This window comes from Bubalus kerabau, chromosome 1, assembly GCF_029407905.1.
Source record: "Bubalus kerabau isolate K-KA32 ecotype Philippines breed swamp buffalo chromosome 1, PCC_UOA_SB_1v2, whole genome shotgun sequence".
Taxonomy (NCBI): Eukaryota; Metazoa; Chordata; class Mammalia; order Artiodactyla; family Bovidae; genus Bubalus; species Bubalus kerabau.
In genome coordinates this window covers 112,513,976-112,536,217 of record NC_073624.1, presented here as the reverse complement: position 1 = coordinate 112,536,217, position 22,242 = coordinate 112,513,976, and the positions used below count along the sequence as shown (strand labels likewise).

The window sequence follows — 22,242 nt, the reverse complement described above, 5'->3', positions numbered from 1 at the left end:
TGCAGTGGCAACAAGATAGAATTACAGGACTCACTCATGATTTCCAGCTACATATAAATGTGTAATAAAAAAGAATGCTGTGCTTAGTGCCAGCAGACCTGGCTTTGAATGTTGTTCTAAGTCTTACAAGTTTTATAACTTGAGGCATCTCAATTAATCTCTCTGATAGTTTCTTCAGCTGTAAAATAGGGATTAAAATAATTTGGAACTCACAATATTCTTAATAATAATAACATAGATTCCTACTATTTATAGTAATAGTTAATATGAGTACATGGGCTTCCCAGGTGGCTCAGTGGTAAAGAATCTACCTGCTAAGCAGAAGACGTGAGTTTGATCCCTGGATCAGGAAGATCCCCTGGAGAAGGAAATGATAACCCACTCCAATATTCCTGCCTGGGAAATCCCTTGGACATAGGAGCCTGGCAGGCTACAGTCCATGCGGTCAGAAAAAATTGGACATGATTTAGTGACTAAACAACAAAAACAATATGATTACATAGCTATGTTATTCCCAACTCTTACAACATCATTCATGAAAGTGAAAGTCGCTCAGTCATGTCTGACTCTTTGCAACTCCATGGACTATATAGTCCATGGACTTCTCCAGGCCAGAATGGAGTGGGTAGCCTTTCCCATCTCCAGGGGATCTTCCCAACCCAGGGATCGAACCCAGGTCTCCTGCATTGCAGGTGGATTCTTTACCAGCTGAGCCATGTAAGGTGGGTGGTATTTTCTTAATTGTACAGTGAGGACACAAGGAGATGTGCCTGATGTGACACAGCTTGTAAATGGCGCTATCAGAATTGAGCTATAGCTCCAACTCGCTCCCAGTGCTATGCCTAGATAAACATGAGAGATATTGAATTTAATCTGTAAACTGTTATATAATACTTTTTGTTTTACATTATAAAATTAATAAGAGTTGCCCATATGTTGTGTTTTAAGGGAATGAAAGTCCTACTTAGAGTGTGATTCTGGAATCAAATTCTGCTTTGCCACTTATTAAACTTTCTAAGTTTAATGGTATACTAGTAATGTATACTTCATAGAGTTGCAAGGTTTAAATGAGATAATCTGTGTAAAATACTTAGTACAGTGCCTGGCTTGGCAAATTGTTAATTACTGTTATTTACTGTTAATTATTATGTTAATTATTTACTGTTATTATTAATTACTGTTAATTACTGGCTAATTTATAGTCATCTCCAAGTGCTCTCAATAAGCCTATAATGGAGCTAACAGGAAAATGTTTGATTGAAGACATTGCTTTAAAAGGCCCTTGTTAATATGCTAACATTTTCCCTGGATGGATACTGCTTCATCAGTGTTAGTTTACTAGTAGCTAAAGAGCAGGGCTTCAAGGAGTCAGTTTTCTTACATAAAAAATGGAGATAATAATAATAATCCTGAGGCCTTCCCAGATTGTGAGGATCTAATGAGAAAATGTAAATGAAAGTGTTTCAAAGTGAGCACAATACAAATATGCAGCAGAGAGATCATCCTGAAATGGTGTTTTGCATCCAGTTGGGTATTTAGAAATGAGAGAGTTCACAAAGTTGGCATGTTGAGACTATATTAGGAAGTAGGGTTTTGGACCCAGGCAGAACCAATTAGATGTTAATTATTGATTTCTTTTTCTTCTGTATCAAAGCTTTATGAGTATTGCTGAGAAAAGAGTTAAAGAAGACTGCTATGGGTAACTTCCCCGGGAACATTTAGGGAGCATGGTCCAGAAACTAGGGTGGAAAATAGCATCTGCTCTTGTTAGAGGCAGAGAGATTCAGATTAGGATTTGAGTGAAAAATCAGACAGACTTTGGTAAGCTGGAACATGGAATGGTTGCTCGCAGTGACATAATTGGGCTGCATGTAGAGGACTGTTAGCAGGTTATTTGTGGGAGAAGACCAGAAGGAGGAAACTTGACTGAATTATAGCTGAGCTGGCAGTAGGCAAGAAGGATCCTGGAAAGTATGTGGAAGAAGCCTGGAGAGAGATGTCAGCTTTTTCACAATTTTATTTAGTGTATAGTGTAAAGCAGGCTCCCAGGTGGCACTAGTGGTAAAGAACCTGCCTGCCAATGCAGGAGATACAGGAGATGAGGATTCAATCCCCGGGTCAGGGAGATCCCCTGGAGGAGGACACAGCAACCCACTCCAGTACCCTTGCCTAGAGAATCTCATGGACAGAGGAGCCTGGTGGGCTACAGTCCATAGGGTCACAAAGAGTTGAATATGACTGAAGCGACTTGGCACGCCGTAGTGTAAAGCAGAATTATTTAAAAAACTAACTTGCAATAATTTATAAGGATGTGACTAGAACCTGCCTATTGATTTTCTTCCATACTGTAATAATGCAAGAAGATGTCCATTGTTGAGCTGTATTACCTTTAGCTTAAAGATGCCCAGTATTCATATATTCCCTCCCTTTTGAACCTTCCTCCCATCTCCCATACGTGTACCTAAGGCTGATTCATGTTGAGGTTTGACAGAAAACAAGAAAATTCTGTAAAGCAATTATTCTTCAATAAAAAATAAATTAAAAAAAAGATACCTAGTATTTTCTTGAAACAGTCTGTTCTTTGCTGATTAGATAAATCTTTAGAGGCAGAGCGGGAGTTTGAATATGATTGAATTTATCGTTTCTTAACAGTGATTAAAATTGTATTTCTCTGTGCATTCCTATGCATTCTTCAGGCATGATTTCACAAAGAAATGAGCCTTTTCAGAATTTCTGTAGATATAGAAAGATTTAAGTTTGTTGTCTAGTTGAGATTCTTATTCCATAATTCATGTCTATAGCTAGCTACACATCATCATACAACCCCTGATTTTCTCTTGTTTTTCCAGCATAATAATTAATAGTGTCTCTCTTTCACTCTCACAAGTGTCCCAATATGGACAATAAATTACTTCGTTTGTAGCACATTTTATATGAAGCATTTTAATTTTAGTTTTGCAGGCTTCAAGACCACCAGTTGGTTTGGATTTAAAGTCTCATAGTAATGCAATGCAGTGTAATAAAAATAGCTGAATATGTGGTTAAAAGTTGGAATTAAAATGACCTCTACAGGATTGCCCAGGTTGTTTAGTTACATTAAAATTTGTTTATAAATATGGAAAAAAGTTGGCCCTAGGACATATTTTTGATTCTTCAGACCTTTAAAATATGCTGGAGACTTCCCTGGTTGTCCGGCAATTAAGAATCCACTTTGCAAAAAAAAAAAAAAGAATCCACCGTGCAGTGCAGGGGATGCAGATTCGATCCCGAGTAGGTGAACTGAGATCCTCCATGTGGAGCATCTAAGCTGGTGCATCACAACTAGTGTCCGTGCACCGCAACAAAGGATCTGCATGACACAACGAAGGTCCAGACGTGAACGTGAAGTCGCTCAGTCGTGTCTGACTCTTTGCAACCCCATGAACTGTAGCCTACCAGGCTCTTCAGTCCATGGAATTTTCCAGACAAGAGTATTGGAGTGGGTTGCCATTTCCTTCTCCAGGGGATCTTCCCAACCCAGGGATAGAACCCGGGTCTCCCTCACGGCAGGCAGACGCTTTACCGTCTGAGCCACCAGGGAAGCTCCTGAGTGCAGCACAAAAAGCCAACGCAGCCAAATAAATAAATACATATTTTCAAAAAGACCTTTGAAGGAAAAACTTATGATGATGCTTTGAAATGAAATGTGACTATAAATTTATTTAAAAGGAACATTAGTTTTCCCTTCATTTTGATATTTGGCAAAACTAATACAATTATGTAAAGTTTAAAAATAAAATAAAATTGAAGAACAACAAAAAAAAATTAAGTATGTTAGATCCAACCTATACTTTGTGGAGTATGACACATTTCCAACAATATCAGAGAATGAGGTGGATCAAACATCTAGGATTCTAATAATCTATTTAATAAACATGGCAAACTTCCTTGTATTTATTTGTTCCCTTATTTAGCAAATATATTTTGAGCACCCACTCTATACAAGATAGTAAACTAGGGATCCAGCAATAGGATAGCTTAGAGAAGCTCTCCCCCTTCATTTAGTAGAAGGCAAAATAAATAAAGAGACAAATTAAAACACAATATTTGTGAGCAGTAGCAGCTGTGAAAAAAGGGGGAAAGGAGACTGATAGACCAGTGTTTGTTTAGAGGATCTAGATCACATGCCAGAGAAAGCTTCTCTGAGGAGGTCATACTGAATAGAATTCCACATGAAGTCAGGGAGAGAGCAGAGGGAAAGTTGGGGGGAAGAGTGATTTTGAAGGAGGAGATGCAAGAGCAAAAGCAGAAGCAGGGTGGGAATGAGCATGAGTGAAGAATGGTATAAAGCCTGAAAGGTTGGAGTTGGTTGACCAAGAATAGGAGTGGAAGATGTAAGAGAGTTGGAGTGGGATAGAGTGGATGAGGAGGTAGGGAGTCGGGGGAGTGCAGAGGCAAGATCAGAAAGTCTTTCAGGCCCCAGTAAAGTTTGGGATTTTATACTAACAGAGCAAAGCTTTCTTATGGATAAACTTCCACAATCTTTCCAACAATTGGTAGTAGTAAGTAGACATCTTCCTGTCTGGAAGAAACTGAGAGTAGTGAACCACTCGACTTGCTATATTTGATTCTCTTGGTGCAGTAACTTGTATTGCATGGTAGACATGTGGCTGTGTATATCTCAGTGGTGGAGAAGCTAACACTCAGACATGAAGGCTAGCTGTTAGATGGAACTTCAAGATGTCATCATGTTTGGATCTGCTAAGGAATCATGGTTTCAGATTCTGCCCTTGTCTGAATATGGGGCAGAATTCACTTTCATGTCAGGCCCTGAACTTGTCCTCGGACGGGTAGACGGCCCAGAGTGCTCTCCAGCAACAGTCTGCTTGTTGCTGCTGTACAATGGCTCCTGAATCTTGCTTCAGAATAATGCTGGGAAGGTATGTGGATTCTTAATCTGTCTTGAGCATCTTTAGAAACACTATTCATCATATTCACATGAAATGAATTCACTTCTTAGTCCCCTCTTCTCCAGCTGTCTTTTCCAGTTTTTCATTGCCTGTATGACCATCCTCTGACATCTCCACGAGGGCGCTAGGTACCGCCTAAATGAAGCTACAATTTTAGTAAGGTTCTGACTAATGTCAACTAGAATGAAAGGGCTGTTTGAAAATTTTTATACCCAATTTTACTTATGTTTTTAGTTTTATGCATACTTTTCTCCTCTTTGCAGTATACACTACAGGCTAATTAGTACTTTACTGGTATGCAAGTGGTGCCACTCACTTTCAACCCTCCCCCATGTTCCTTCAGTGAAGTTTGCTTTTTCTACTCCAATGGTATTATTGGTATTTGGTACTTAAACTTTGTTCAGTGTATTTTTATGGATATTATGCTAAAGTAATTCTATAGTCTAATATCATTGGTAATTATAAAGTTACTGAGTTTAGCTTTTTGACCAGAAATTTTATGTTGGTGAACTGTGTGTTTGTGGAAAGTGATCCTATTACACATATTTTTTTGTGTGTGTGTTTGTGTGAAATAGAGGACTATACAGAAGACATTGCTGTGTTTGCAAATACTTGGTCGGTGCAAACTCCAGATGATACCAAATGTGTACCCACACCCTCAGATTTTCCAAATCCTTGCTCCAGCGGAATGCCAGCATTTGAGGTAAATATGATGTGAAAAAATTTGGCATGTTGGATACAGCACACGTATAATTGTATTTGTATGTTTCACACTAAGCATTTTTAGTGTAAACACACCATAATTAAACACTATTAAATTCCAGAAATGTAATGCAAGAAGAATAAATTTGTGTTTACTTCCAAAACGATGAATGCAATCAGCTTCATAAAAGTGGTGCCATGAAAATAGTTAGAAAATGTTGTTTAAATTTATAAGCCTACATACCTTCTCTTTCCTAATTAGAACAGAGAATCTTACAAATAGATTAATGGAAAAAAAATGAGAGTACATGCATATCATTTAGTATGTTCTAGTGACTACCATCTTTTTCTGCATAGGCAATCTTCTTCAAGTGTCAGATCCTGTTGCAATTTCCCTTTTTGAGCTGCCATGAATATATTGATCCATATTTGTATATTGCCAGCTGTGTTAATGATCTTTGCAAGTAAGTGAAATAATTAGCATTTATAATGAATTCTTTTATCCAAAAGAAGAGCAAAAACCATTCTATAACTTTACTATCTCAGCAGTTGACGGGATGTAGTGGGAAATGTAAAACATAAGCTGTGCTAGAGCTATTAGAAACTTACTGGGTAATAGTCACATTGCATTTGGAAATATGTGATGATAATGATGATGATGGTGATGAAAGTTGCTCAGTCGTATCTGACTCTTTGCAACCCCATGGACTGTATAGTCCATGGAATTCTCCAGGCCAGAATACTGGAGTGGGTAGCCTTTCCCTTCTCCAGGGGATCTTCCCAATCCAGGGATCGAACCCAGGTCTCCTGCATTGCAGGAGAATTCTTTACCAGCTGAGCCACTAGGGAAGCCTGAAAATATGTGGGTTATTTTGAAATAGCTCTTGATATTGATTTCTAACATAATTTCACAGTGATAAGAGAACATACTTGTATGATTTCAATACCTTTAGGCCGTGAAACTTCTTGCAGCTTGTTTTATGTCCCTGGATATGTTCCAGTGTCTCCTAATTTATAGTCTATGGGAACTTGAATAGAATTTGTATCCTACTGTTGTATGAAAATTGTATAAGTCTTAATTATTTTTCATTGGTTCATGATGCTTTCCAGGTCTACCATATCCTTCTACTTTTCTGTATATTCATTCTATTAATTTTTGAGTTTGATATTGAAACTCCAACTAAAAAAGAGTCTAAATAATAATGAAAATATGAAAAAATGGGATACGAGTTATATTGATGATAAAGTTACAGATTCTGCTAAGACCATTGCCTATGTGTATAACTGAAAGAAATGCTAAATATAAGTAGAAAATTAGGAAAAATAAACATATAATATTTTTCACACCAAGGTTACAGGCTCCTGCATTCACTCCTGGGGTAAGAACACCAGACAAAGGTGGTTGTCTAGGGAGTAAATTCAGTGAGACTCATCATAATATATTCATCAATATAGATTACCATTATTGAAGTCTTTTTATTTTTTTCAAAAATTTAACAAGTAAAAGATACATGCACACCAATATTCATAGCAGCACTATTAACAATAGCCAAGATATGGAAACAATTTAAGTGTCCATGAACAGATAAATGGATAAAGAGGATGTGGCATAAGGGGACATATGTATATGTATGGCAGATTCATGCAGATGTATGGCAAAAACCAACACAATATTGTAAAGCAAATATCCTTGGATTCAAACTAAATTAAGAAAAAAGTTGTGACATATCTATATATTCCACGGAATACTACTCAGTCACAAAAAGAATGAAATAATGCCATATGCAGCAACATGGACGAACCTAGAGAATATCAAAGTCAGAAAGAGAAAGACAAATACCATATGCTATCACTTACATGTGAAACCTAAAATATTATGCAAATGAACATGTTTATGAAACAGAAACAGACAATCACAGAAGACAAGCTTATGTTACCAAAGGCAAAAAGCTGTGGGGAGGGATAAATTAGGAGTCTGGGATTAGCAGATACAAACTACTGTATATAAAATAGATAAAGAACAAAGTCCTGCTGAATAGAGCAGGGAACTGTATTCAACATCCTGTAATAAAACATAATGGAAAAGAAAATGAAAAAGAATGTGTATATATGTAGAGCTGAATCACTTTGCTATACACCAGAAACTAACACAACATTGTAAATCAGTTACACTTCAATTAAAAAAAAATTACCAAATGTATGTGATTGATTAGCTATCTTGAATGTTAGAGAGTATCTCAGGAAATGTTTAATATGCTTTTATTTTTTAAGTATTCCAAGAAGTATAAATAGTACATGGAAACATTGTTGTGAAAGACCAGGCTAATTTTTTGTTTGAATAAAACCTCTGAAATTAAATCCTGGTAGCTTGTTAGGAGGTTTAAGTTTACCAAAGGCAAAAACAAAAAGGAAAGGTTGAGGTACTGTGAAATTATGTTACTTATAATCACTCTCAGAGAAGGCGATGGCACCCCACTCCAGTCCTCTTGCATGGAAAATCCCATGGACGGAGGGGCCTAGTAGGCTGTAGTCCACGGGGTCGCTAAGAGTCCGACACGACTGAGTGACTTCACTTTCACTTTTCACTTTCATGCATTGGAGAAGGAAATGGCAACCCACTCCCGTGTTCTTGCCTGGAGAATCCCAGGGACGGGGAGCCTGATGGGCTGCCGTCTATGGGGTCGCACAGAGTCAGATACAATTGAAGCGACTTAGCAGCAGTAGCAGCAGCAGCATAATTACTCTGCCTTTAACTAGATTAAGATAATTATAAAAATAATGAATGCAATTATATTTTCCAGATAATAAAATGAGATTGTTTGGGATGCTTGTTAATTTTGAGTTAAGTACAGTTATACCTTTATTTGTATGTATAGTCTAAATTTCAGAGATTTTTTAACTAATGCAGGAGCTTTGAAAGAATACTCCCTCTGCCCAAAATATTGAGTGCTGACCTTTCTTTATATTTAACAACATTCTGTTCTCTATTTGGTTTTACTTTTCATTTAAGTGCTGTATTGTTATATCTCTGTTCTATCGGTCTATTTTGGAGGGATCTGTAGGTAGTCCATTGCCCTTATTTCTGGCAGATCCAGAAAAGTCATTCTCCATTTATTAGTTGGGATATTGTTAGGCTGCTTCAATTGGCAGAATATCAGGGGCTTCCATTAAATTGAATGCTTGTATTTCTCTCATGTGAAGTCCAGGCTGGCAAGTGGTCTTGGGTTCATAGAGTGTGTCTGCTCCACGAGTTTTCCATTGACTCAGTGATACTATTGGCTATGTTATCTCTCAGGGTCTAGGGTATTATTCTCAATTTCATTGTCAAAAACTGTCTCACCACTGCCATGTCCATCTTTTAGCCCTTAGGAAGGAAGAAAAGGAAATAAAGAACTGTCATAGCTCAGTCAGTAAGGAATCTGCCTGTGGTGCAGGAGACCTGGGTTCAATCCCTGGGTCGGGAAGATCCCCTGGAGAAGGAAATGGCAAACCCATTCCAGTATTCCTGCCTGGAAAATCCCATGGACAGAGGAGCCTGGTAGGCTACAGTCCATGGGGTTGCAAAAGTTGGACAGGACTTAGCGACTAAACCACCACCACCAGCATTTTTAAGACGAGATCTAGACGTTTCATGCACATTTTTACTTTTAACCCTTTGGCCAGAACTGAGAAACATGGCCACCCCTAGAAGTAAGGACAGCTGGGAAATGTTGTCTTTGGCTGGGCAGCCATATGCCCAGCAGCAACTTGCAGGTTCTAATATTAAAAAGAAGAGGGAACTGGGCACAAAATGTAGCCTATTGTACCTGCTTCATCTGAAATTTCATCATTAAGAAGCTAACGTTTTTGTCTCTTGAAATTTTGTTGTGTTTATGCTTTGAATTTTGAAACCTAGTTGCTTTCTTTAGAGCAAATAAAAACAGCAGAATAGTGAAACGCCTTTACTTGTTGAAATCAACTGACATCTTAAGATATGTATTTGAGCTGAAGAAGCCAGGCAAAGCAGGCGTGTAAACCAAAGAAAAGACTATGCAAGTGAATAAGTGTGCATTGATAAAGTGGGAGAGGGAAGGTATCAGAGTTGGCCTTTCAGTCTCCTCAATAGTCCATCCAGGACTACCCCACCTACATTCTTTTTCCCCTAAAGTAGATTCTGTTCATTTCTTATATTAAAGGACTGCCTCACAGGGATTCTATACCATGATTATATAATTATGAATCTGTTGAATACAAATTTCCTGCTTGGATTAGGATAGTATATTGAATTCAATTTAATACATATTTCCTGAGTGTCTATTCTGAGCTGAGCATTATGTCAAATCTTGGCACAATAGAAACAATTTATTATGTTGATTTTTCATTTATTTTATTTTACTTTAAAATTCTTTTTGTGTGTTGATGTATGGCAAAACCAATACAATATTGTAACGTAATTAGCCTCCAATTAAAATAAATAAATTTATATTAAAAAAATAAAATTCTATTTGTGAAGTATAATTGATTTACAATATTATATTAGTTTCAGGTATATAACATAGTGATTGCATATGTTTATGGATTATTTTCTATTTAGAGTTATTATAAAATATTGACTATATTCTCTACACTGTACATTACACGCTTGTATCTTGTTTATTTTATACCTAGTAGTTTGTGCCTCTTAACCCCTATTTTCTCCCATTTTGTCCCACCCCAGCCCCTCTCCCTACTAGTTTGATAAGCACTAGTTTTGTTCTCTGTTTTTCTTTTGTTATATTTATTCATTTTATTTTTTAAAAATTTGACCTATAAGTGAAAACACACAGTATTTGCTTTCTTACTAAGCATAATATCCTTCAGGCCCATCCATGTTTCTGCAAATGGCAAAATTGTGTTACCTGTTTTGGCTGTGTAATATTCCATTTATAATATTCCATATATAATATTGTCTTTATCCATTCACCTGCTGATGGACACTTAGGTTACTTCCATATCTTGGCTATTATAATAATGCTATGTGCTAAGTCGCTTCAGTCATGTCTGACTCTGTGGGCTGAAGCCTGCCAGCTCCTTGACCATGGGATTCTCCAGGCACGAATACTGGAGTGGGTTGCTGTGTCCTCCTCCAGGGAGTCTTCCCAACCCAGGGATCAAACTCTTATCTATTATGTCTCCTGTATTGTCAGGCGAGTTCTTTACTACTAACTTCCCTGATGGCTCAGACTGTAAAAAACCTGCCTGCAATACAGGAGACCTGTGTTCAATCCCTGAGTTGGGAAGATCCCCTGGAGAAGGAAATGGCAACTCGCTCCAGTATTCTTGTCAGGAAAATCCCATGGACAGAGGAGCCTGGCAGGCTCTAGTCCCTGAGGTCACAAAGTCAGACATGACTGAGAAACTAACACTTTCACTTTTAGTGCCTCCTGGGAAGTATGGCAAAACAAAGTTGGGATGTTTCCAGAACACAAAAAGTGTGGCTGGAGCATGGCGAACGGGAGAGAGAGGAGATGAAGTTAGAGAAGTAGGCAGGGTCTAGATTACCTAGAGTCTTAGAGCTCATAGTAAGGAGTATGAATTTTTGCTTGATCTTATTTCATATAACCTGACTATTCTCAGGAGATCTGAATTTGCCTTTTGCCTAGTTTCTTAACTTCTGCTTATTCCAGGTAGGTTGACTGTGTTTTAGCCTGGATTATGTTAGAATGTCAGTTAATTTGTTTAGAATGTAATAAATCAAGGGGGGAGAGGTAGTACAAAATGAAAACGCAAGGCCCCTTGTTAAAAAAAATTGCTAAGCATTCGAGATCGTGACAGCAGAGTGTTAAACGAGCACAGGATCCAACTAAGTGGCAGCCTTGTTAAGAGCAGAGCCTGTGTGACTGATGGCACAGGCCACATTCCCATGAAGCTGGTTCTGATCTTGATAAATTTTGCTTGAAAAAAATGAATGCCTTCTACTGATGAAAAATTAACGCTGCTTTGAACATTGATAAGCATGTATCTTTTCGAATTAGTGCTTTTGCTTTCTTCAGATATATACCCAAGAGTGGAACTGCTTGATCATCGGGTAATTCTATTTTTAGTTTTTTGAGGAATTTTCATTCTCTTTCCCCTAGTGGCTACACCGTTTTACCTTCCCACCAGCAGTTCACTTGAGTTCCTTTTCCTCCACCTCTTCACCAACAATTTGTTATTTGTTGTTGTTTTGAAAACAGCCGTCCTGACAGGTGTGAAGTGATATCTCATTGTATTTCCCTGATGATTAGTGACGTTGAGCATCCTTTCAGGTGTCTGTTGGCCGTGGAAACAGAAACACTTTAGAAATAGTCCCTGTCGTAGGAACTCAGATTCTCATGGGGCAGAAAAACAGGTTCTCAGCAATTGTACATGCTTTAAGTACAAAGTACGGTGAGTGTGGAGGAGAGAACTACTAACCTCCTCAGGGAGTGCCTATGAAATGATAGCTGGCTTGGAATTTGAAGGATGATACAATACCAGTCCTTGAACTCAGGTCCTCCTCATTCTGCTTCTAATAATGCTGAACTTAGCAGCAAGGAAATGCTTCTAATCTTGCCGCACACAAGTCAATCGATTTAAAAACAACCGTTACTTAATGAGTATTTTCCTTATTAAAGTTAACATCCAAAATGGAAAAATAAGCTAATTTTCCCCTCAGTAAATAATTTGTTGCCCAACTGTTGTTTTTTATGCAATGCCATATGTAATGTGCCTAGTACAGTTCCTAGTGTAACACAGACACAATAAACGATTTGGATAATAGTTGCGTTAGGTTGGAAAACCAATATTCAGTTACTTTATTAGCCTTCAAAGCCTCCATTAATTGTAGGAAGAAATGCATATGTTTAAAGTAAATCATAAATTTAACGTTTTTCGAAGAATTCAACAATTTTAACTTACCCTGTTTTTCAGAGACTTGTTTGGAGATTTAGAATATTTTCTGTGCTTCTGAAGTCTTCAGTCCTTTTTTTTATCCTAAAGCTTAGTTAATTGGACTAGATAATCTGCATGACTCCAGTTACAGTAACACGGGATAAGGGCAATTTGAGATCAGTGGTTTTTACAATAGAAATACTGAAAATGCTAAGGTCCACAAAATACAACATTCTTAAGGGTGTAAAGGTATTTGGCTATTTAGACTTTCATTTGGGTTGAAAAACAAGCCTACTATCTTATAAACACTGTTGATTTTACAGATGCCTTGTTAATCTGCTTTGGGAATTGGCTGACCTCTTATATTTGTTTGGGGGAGTTTCTAAGGTGATTATAAAAAAATACTTAGAGATTATTCATTCTTGGCAACATTAGCAAAGTAACTGGCTTTAGTAATTTATTTTTTTTTTTTTTTGGCTTTAGTAATTTAAACCTGAGAGAATTAAAAATCTTTTAAATCTCAAATGAAATGCTGTTTATTTAATCCTTCACAAGTGCATATTATTAGTATTGATTTTATTCCAGCATGTAAACTATCAAGAGCATGGTGTCTTAGAAATCATTTTCATATTTTATGTTTTTATTGTGATAGAATTATTAAATAGGATTAATTAAAAATAATATTGATAAGATTTATTAAATTTTGAAAGGTCTGGGATGCTTTGTGTGGGAGCAAAAAAATACAAAGATTCTAGAAAAAATGTCATAATTAAAATAGAAATCTTTTTCAGTATGGTTCTCCGTTGAATCCAAAGAAAAAATGGCCAAATTATTGAAAGACTTAAATGAAACAATTTACTTAGTCTTTTAAATCTGGGATCCCATGTTTATATATTTTCTATATTATTGGGGCTTCTCTGGTGGCTCAGACGGTAAAGCGTCTGACTACAATGCGGGAGACCTGGGTTGGATCCCTGGGTCGGGAATTTCCCCTGGAGAAGGAAATGGCAACCCACTCCAGTACTCTAACCTGGAAAATCCCATGGACGGAGGAGCCTGGTGGGCTACAGTCCATGGGGTCGCTAGAGTCGGACACGACTGAGCGACTTCACTTCACTTCACTTCACTTCATACATTATATACATATATATAAGCTGACATCAACTAATATTAGAATATTCACTACATAGTCAGCTTTTCTCCAGAACAAGAGCTCAAGGGCACAGTTCCTGTCAATATTTCCTGTATGATTTTTGATGTCTTTTCACTTTCCAGAACTCATGATGATGAAACCTATTGTCGAGCGGCCACTGAGTATGCTAGAGCCTGTTCCCATGCAGGCTACCCTATTCAAGATTGGAGAGATGACTTTCCAGCATGCAGTATGTTTCCTTATTTTCCAGCCATGCCTGTGTACTTCTGTTAATTTTAGGCTTATCCTAGTACTCAAAACTTACCCTACTTGTCAAAACTAGTGAACTGCAAAGACTTGTTATTGATGTAATAATATTGGTAAATTTTGAATACTTTTAAAATACCCTAATCTTTGTCTTTATCTGGCTTACTTCACTTATTATGATAATCTCTCACATATGTTGCTGCAAATAACTATTTCATTCTTTTTATGATTGAGTAATATTCTAAGATAAATACCATGCAATAATGTATACATGTGGAATCTAAAAGATAAAAAGAAACACATGAACTTATTTCTGAAATAGAAAAAGACTCACAGACACAGAAAACAAACCAAGGGGAAAAGAGAGGTGGGGGGAAGAATAAATTAGGAGGCTGAGATTAAAATATACACACTATGTATAAAATAGATAACCAATAGGGACCTACAGTATAGTACAGGGAACCATACTCAGTATTATGTGATAATGTATATGGGAAAATAATCTGAAGAAGAATTTATATATATATGATATATGATATATATTATATATATATAACTGAATCACTGTGCTGTACACCCGAAACCTACACGATATTGTAAATCAACTGTACTTCAATAAAAGAATTTTAAAAAACAAACAAAAAAACACTGTAATCTTTTTCAAAGAGAGTTGAGTAGCGTTGACTCACTGCTCACCTGTTTGCCCGTTTTAGTCGACAAGTGTGATGACAGCCTTGTCCATCGGGATTGCATCAGTTGTTGCCCACCAACCTGCACGTTTGAGAAACAGTGTCTTGGGAGCAATCTCCATTGTCTTGATGGATGTTATTGCCCAGATGGTAAGTGCTTCGTGAAAGAAACTGTGTCTGCACTCATTGTGACTAGTACCCTGTGATCCAAGACTCATGTCTTAATGTCCTCTTTTGGGATGTTAGGGCTATTGCAAATTTTCTCTCCTTTTAGGATTTGATCCTTGAAATGACTATAAGGAATGGATGCTTTTCTTTAATAAAAGGCTTTGATCCCTGGATCAGGAAGATTCCCTGGAGAAGGAAATGGCAACCCACTCTAGTATTCTTGCCTGGGAAATCCCATGGACAGATGAACCTGGTGGGCTGCAGTCCATGGGGGTCACAAAAGAGTTGGACATGACAGCAACGAAACAACAGCAACAATAATTTATATATTTTCATTTTTTAAGACAAAATCAAATTCAGAAAAAGTCTTCATATCTTGGTAGTACAATATTTTAGTCCTGATGTAGTTTTAATATTTGTAATTAGAAGTGGCATAGCAAATGATAGAGATGGGATTTAAATCTGCAATACAAATTAATAGATATTTATAAGAACACTGAGGATTTATCCAAACTCTTTTATTTTTGCAGATTAAAAAATAGAATCCCAGAGATGTTAAGTGATTTCCCCACTGTCATGCACTTAATATGAGTGAGGACTACTTAAAGTCAGATCTATTGACCTCGGGCCATTGTTCTGTCAATGCTACTCAAAGCCCATTGGACCAGTGCCAGGCCTGAACTGTTTGCTCCCAGTCAATTATGTGATAAGGACTTTGCACCAGAACATAAATCCATGCACCAGAATATAATTCCTTTGACTAGAAAGGCTTACTCTGAAAAATGATCAGCTGCATCAAAGAATGTGCTTGGTAACATTGGTTCAACCACCTTTACTCGTTAGAAAGAAGTAACAAATGCAGTTCTACTGTACTAGCTCTTTGAGAAGCGTTTCCTGGCTCTTTATTATCTGTGTGATGATAGTGTATCTCTCATTTTCACATAAACAGAAATTAAACAGAATAAATTCAATACTTTCTCCCTCCTCTCCTCCCCTCTCCTCTCAAAAGCAAAGAGACATTAGTTGCCCTATTTCTGTGTTGTGAATCTTAACATTTTGATAGCAGGTAATGGGATAATAAAGTTGAAAACCTCTGAAGTAGACCCTTATAAGGTAGCTACTGATTGAGTCAGAGCAACTGAGCTACTGATTGAGACAGAGCCAGCCTCCTTAAAAGTAATTGTTATTTCTAGCACCTAGTGAAAGCAAGTGTTCGATAAAAGTTAGCTGAATTATTATATTCAAAGAATATCATTCTTCTTATTTCTTTTGTGCATTTGATATATATTTTTCTTAAATAGGCCTCATAATGGAAAATGGGACTTGCATCTCCTTGGAAAACTGCCCATGCAATTTTCGTGGATTAGCTTATTCAGTTGGCTCAAAAATTGAACAAGAATGTACTGAATGGTATGTGATCAATTACAGCTAATTATTTCTGGGTACCGACTAGGTGACAATTTTACCTTGACATATGTTTAAGGAAATATACTTTTTACTGATTTTTCTTCCAAAAATTATGAGACTCAGTTTCATTGTATCTAAAGCCTTTGGGAGGTAGGAGGGACCATCTATATTTTCTTTTATGATGTAACTCTTCTCACTTCCATTGGTAATTCTATAAATTTTTATATCCATGTGATACACTGTTGAATAATCACTAATTTGCACGTGCTTTTACTTATAGGATTTGACAGTTCTCTTGTCCTTCTGTATTGAGTACTTTAAAAAGTGACTCTTCATATCACCAATCTTGGGCCATGATTAGAGACTTCAACATTCTTAAACTAGTTAACTAGTTAGCTACTATAGCCAAAGATTAAATTCCTCCAGGGCAGTCTAAAAAGAAGTAGAGGTATAAATGTCATTAGGCAATTTTCCCTTTGCTGTCTGTGTATATAACTGAAATAAAGTTGAAAACTAACCCTGTTCTTAGATACTGATTTGAATTCCTGCCTTTCAGAGATTATTCTTTCCTCCAAAATTCATTATCTGTTTGGTGGTAGAAGGTAGAATTTATCTTACAAAGGGGACATCTTTTCTCTCTCTTTTAATGTCTGATGATCTGCAAAGCCAACTTTAAAAGTTTTTAGTAGATGACGTGACTAATTAATCTTAACTCGTTGTATGTATTTCTCTAATGATACGGGCAAATGCTTTACTGTGTGTGGCCTTTTTTTTTGGTTTAAGCAATGAGGGAAGGACAGAAACAGAAGTTCTCTGCTTAGTACTTTTGTTCTTGACTAATCTGCACTACCGTTGCATCATCTTCATTGATTTTTAAATATGGCATGCAATAAATAATATTTAGGTGCTGGCCAGTCCAAGTTGATCAGTTAATTGAACTTTTGGAGAGATTTTTTTCTCAGATTATTCTGAACCTAAGAAACATGATACATTCGATACGTTAACCAATACATTATTGCAAACATTCATACAATTTCTCTGTGCAGTTAGATTAATATTTTTATCATTTTATTTAGTGTGTGTGTTGGTGGAATTTGGAACTGCACTGAGCATGACTGCCCAGGTAATCTTTTAAAATGTTTTTAGAGAAAATGTCTTGATTTTCTTGAAACTGAGGAGGAAGCTTGCACTGATGTTTTATAAGGTCTTCTCATATGTAACAAGAGATGTAATGATCTTTAAATCCAGATATTCAGAGGATAAGTGGAAAATTGAATAAATGATAGCTCTGAGCAGACAACTTTGGTAAAAATGTATGAAAATTGTACAAATATTATAAACTCTAAAAAAAGGTGGAATACCCAACATTAAATAAATTTAAAATTTAATCAAATAATATAATTTAGCGAGTTTGTCAAACTAGTAAATTTTAAACACTTTAACTATTCTTTTTGATACCTGAATAGTTACTCTAAGTTGGCCTACTGCTTTTTTTGACCTGCTGCTTTTTAAGAATAAACATAACTTCTTCCTCCTCCTCCATTTCTCCTTTGTCCTTCCTCTTTTCTTCCTACCCCCACCCCTGCTTCTCCTTCTTCTAGTTCAGTGTTCCGTTGTAGGTGATTCTCATTTTACGACTTTTGATGGTCGACATTATTCTTTCATTGGAATGTGCCAATACATCCTTGTAAAAGGAACTGGAAAAGATAAATTCACAATTACTTTACAGAAAGCTCACTGTGAACAGGTAAGAACATTTCAAAATGATCGGAGGAGTGTTCATTTTTTTTTTTTTTTGGCTCAAACATCTTATCTAGGTTAAAAATAGTAACATGAATGGGTATAGTTGTTTTCTTCAAAAATCAGATACCATTGATTGTTAAGATGCATCATCATTCTGTATACCACAATGAAAAAAATATGTTGATGATTGATCTATGTATGCTATTAACTATATCATGTATCCTGATTTCAAAGATATCAAAAAGTCTTAAATACTATATATTTATTGCATTTTCTTTCTTAAAAATAGTGTTTGCATGTATAGATTTTTGAAACATTTCATGCATGACTGCACAATAAGCATTGTTTTTTGTTGCCTCAAAACTGCTATCTTAAAGATGATTTTTGACAGAATTTAACAAGTTTCACATCATTCTAAATAGATATGATGGCTTTTTTTTTAGCATATGGGAATATTTATTTTAGACCTTTTCTTGAAATAAGCACATCTATAATTTGTAAACAAAGAAACACAGGTCTTTCATTTCTCTTTCTAAATCAAGTAGTCAAAATTTTGCAAAAATCTTTTATTCTATTTTTATTCTAACATAAAATGGTTGTTTTCAACAAAATTCCAATCTAGTTTATGAGCTTTTTTTAGTTTGATTTTTTTTTTTCTGTGCAGTATGTCAGAGTCTTAATTAGCTTTCTACATGGAATTGTAATTCTCTTGGTTCTTTTCTGTACTGAATTTTTTACATCTAAATACCACAGATGAATTTGGAAAGGCATTTATATTCTATGGAAAAGTAATTATTCGCACTTTATTGAAAACATTTCTATTTAATAATCTGTGAAAGGCATATATATACACAAGGTATATTTAATGTAAAAATATAGTTTATTAGTCATGGGGCTGCATGAGATTCACAATAAAATGTGTGACTACTTTATAATATTGCTTATTCTCTAGTCTTCTGTATACCAGAAATTTTTATCTGTGTGCGCTCTCTCCTTTCTTCTCTCCTTCACCTTCTCCCATTTCTCTCTTCCGTTGTCCTTGTCCCTGACTAGGTCTCTCTTTTTCTCTCTCATTGCTTTAACTGATAATTTGATTTCTATGCAGAACCTTGGCTTGGTCTGCCTTCAGTCTGTAACTCTGATTCTGGAGGATGATTTTAACAAACAAGTGACCCTTAGTAGGGGAGGACAGATCCTCACCAGTCCCAACCAAGGCTTCAATCTGAATGGTAAGAAGCAATGCCAGTGGTATACTTTTCTTACACTAACAATAACAACACAACCTAAATGGAGTCTTCTCCCATTAACTGACGAACCTAACATTTATGGAGTGCCTATGTGTTTCCAGGTCCTCAGCCAAACTTAGTGGAGACCACCACGTTTATGGGGCTTAGTGTTTATCTCAAGTGGCATTAGTGTTTATCTCTAGTGTAGTATGGGACAGGGCAGACACAGAATATTTCCATTGTTGCATAAAGTTCTATTGGGTAATGCTGTGCCTGGATATTTTCAGTTTGGATTTGATGCTGAAACAGTGGTAGCCATCTGAAAAACACTGTAAGAGGCTAGGGAGCTCAAGTGAAAATGGAGATAACTTGAGGCTTTGAAGATTGGCTTCCCTGATAGCTCAGTTGGTAAAGAATCCTCCTGCAATGCAGGAGATCCTGGTTCAATTCCTGGGCTGGGAAGATCTGCTGGAGAAGGGATAGGCTACCTATTCCAGTATTCTTGGGCTTCTCCAGTGGCTCAGCTGGTAAAGAATCTGCCTGCAATGCAGGAGACCTGGGTTCGATCCCTGGGTTGGGAAGATCTCCTGGAGAAGGGAAAGGCTACCCACTCCAGTATTCTGGCCTGGAGAATTCCATGGACTGTATAGTCCATGGGGTGACAAAGAGTCAGACATGACTGAGCAACTTTCACTTCACTTCAAGTAGCCTAGAGTTTGGAAGAGGAAAGATGCAAGTAAATGACCACTTAAAAATATGATAAACTCAAAGATATGCACAGAGACTTCGGGAATCTAAATGATTAGGTATGTCTCACCCAGCACTGGGTGTGCTGGTGTGGTCAGGAAGCTGTTCTTAAAGAAAGGATATCCAGTTGAGCTTTTACAGCTGAGGAATTGCCAGGATGAAGGAGATGGGGAAAGTGTTCTAGGCATAGCAAAGAGGAGAACTATGGAGTATGTTAAGGGGAACTTTAACTAGCTTGGCATTGCTACAGCATGAAGAAGCTAAGTATAGAATGTCCAGAGATCAGAACAGGGAAAGGGATGGGCATGAGAATGAGGACGGTCTTATTTTTTTGGTTGAAGTATAGCTGACTTAAAGTTTCAGGTGTACAACATAGTGATTCAATATTTTAATAGATCAAAGCCATTACAAACAATGGCTGTATTTCCTTTTGCTGTACAATATACATCCTTCTTGCTTATCTATTTTATACATAGTAATTTGTATCTCTTAATCTCAGGGGGAAGGCCTTATATATAGGGCATTCATACTTTGTAATTTCCTGGGAGGCTGTGTTCATGCCCGTGTTTTAGTGTGGTTACTTATAACAGTCACTTTTGCTTTCAGAAGTGCTTGATTTGTATTATAAATTACACGATCACACTCAGTGTCATCCAAGGGTATTGATTGAACTTGATATGAAATTGATATGCAATTATTTGACCTTATTCGTGTACAACTTGGTAGACTATTATCACAACACTATGGACATGGATTTGAGAAATGTTAGAAAGGAGACATGGAGAATAGTCAGGACATTATTAGAGTAGAGCATCGGAGAAGGCAATGGCACCCTACTCCAGTACTCTTGTCTGGAAAATCCCATGGATGGAGGAGCCTGGTAGGCTGAAGTCCATGGGGTCGCTAAGAGTCGGACACGACTGAGCGAATTCACTTTCACTTTTCACTTTTATACATCGGAGAAGGAAATGGCAACTCACTCCAGTGTTCTTGCCTGGAGAATCTCAGGGATGGGGGAGCCTGGTGGGCTGCCATCTATGGGGTCGCACAGAGTCGGACACAACTGAAGCGACTTAGCAGCAGCAGCAGCAGAGTAGAGCATATAAAGATTTTAGGAGAAACTGATACAAGGCAGTGACAGTAGAGAGGGAAAGAAGAAAACAGATTGAACTTTTAGTTAGGAAAAAAAGTGTTATCTGCTTGGCGATGGAAGGGCAATTAGAAGAATGATCTGTTCAAAGAATAATCCTCAGATTTCTGGGTTTGATGACAGACTGATGACAGAAATTGTGATAGGGACTGCAGGAAGAACTTTTATGGTGGCAAAAGTCAAGTTCGGTCTATTTTTAAAAACTGTTCATTGGAAAGACTGATGTTGAAGGTGAAACTCCAGTACTTTGGCCACCTGATGCAAAGAGGTGACTCATTGGAAAAGACCTTGATGCTGGGAAAGATTGAGGGCAGGAGGAGAAGGGGACTACAGAGGATGAGATGGTTGGATGGCATCACCCACTCAGTGGACATGGGTTTGGGTCGAGTCCGGGAGTTGGTCATGGACAGAGAGGCCTGGCGTGCTGAGGTTCATGGGGTCGCAAAGAGTCAGTCACGACTGAGCGACTGAACTGAACTGAATTTATTTAATTGGAAGATAATTACTCCACAATATTGTGATGGTTTTCGCCATACATCAACATGAATCTTGAACACAAGTTTCTCTTCTGTAAAGATATCTCATAAAATGATGCTTCTGTAGTGCTGTGCTCTCTTTTTCACTGAATGTCTAGAGGGAATGGGGAATTTTTGAAAAAGTGCCACTTCCTTATTGAATCATGACCAATTTGGGGGCCATAACACACACACACACATACACACACACACAAGTAAAGGAACATAGATCTGATTTTAAATGTCTGACTATTGAGTTGTGGTACATATACACAATGGAATATTACTCAGCCATTAAAATGAATACATTTGAATCAGTTCTAATGAGGTGGATGAAACTAGAGCCTATTATACAGAGTGAAGTAAGTCAGAAAGGAGAACACCAATACAGTATACTAACACATATATATGGAATTTAGAAAGATGGTAACAATGACCCTGTATATGAGACAGCAAAAGAGACACAGATGTATAGGACAGTCTTATGGACTCTATGGGAGAGGGAGAGGGTGGGATGATCTGAGAGAATAGCATTGATACATGTATATTACCGTATGTGAAATAGATCACCAGTCCAGGTTCAATGCATGAGACGGGGTGCTCAGGGCTGGTGCACTGGGATGACCCAGAGGGATGGGATGGGGAGGGAGGTGGGCGGGGGGTTCAGGATGGGGGAC

The 22,242-nt window shown here is 37.2% G+C and overlaps 1 protein-coding gene across 1 annotated transcript in view; it reads left to right on the top strand.

Moving 5' to 3' along the window:
• Positions 1–22,242, top strand: part of OTOGL (otogelin like) — a 171,221-nt gene that overhangs the window by 18,378 nt on the left and 130,601 nt on the right. Inside the window, exons 7-14 of the mRNA XM_055587024.1 lie at positions 5,525–5,652; positions 6,009–6,115; positions 13,797–13,903; positions 14,634–14,759; positions 16,079–16,187; positions 17,261–17,307; positions 17,786–17,931; positions 19,033–19,156. Of these exons, the coding sequence (XP_055442999.1) occupies positions 5,525–5,652; positions 6,009–6,115; positions 13,797–13,903; positions 14,634–14,759; positions 16,079–16,187; positions 17,261–17,307; positions 17,786–17,931; positions 19,033–19,156 (894 nt within the window). The remainder of the gene's footprint in view (positions 1–5,524; positions 5,653–6,008; positions 6,116–13,796; positions 13,904–14,633; positions 14,760–16,078; positions 16,188–17,260; positions 17,308–17,785; positions 17,932–19,032; positions 19,157–22,242) is intronic.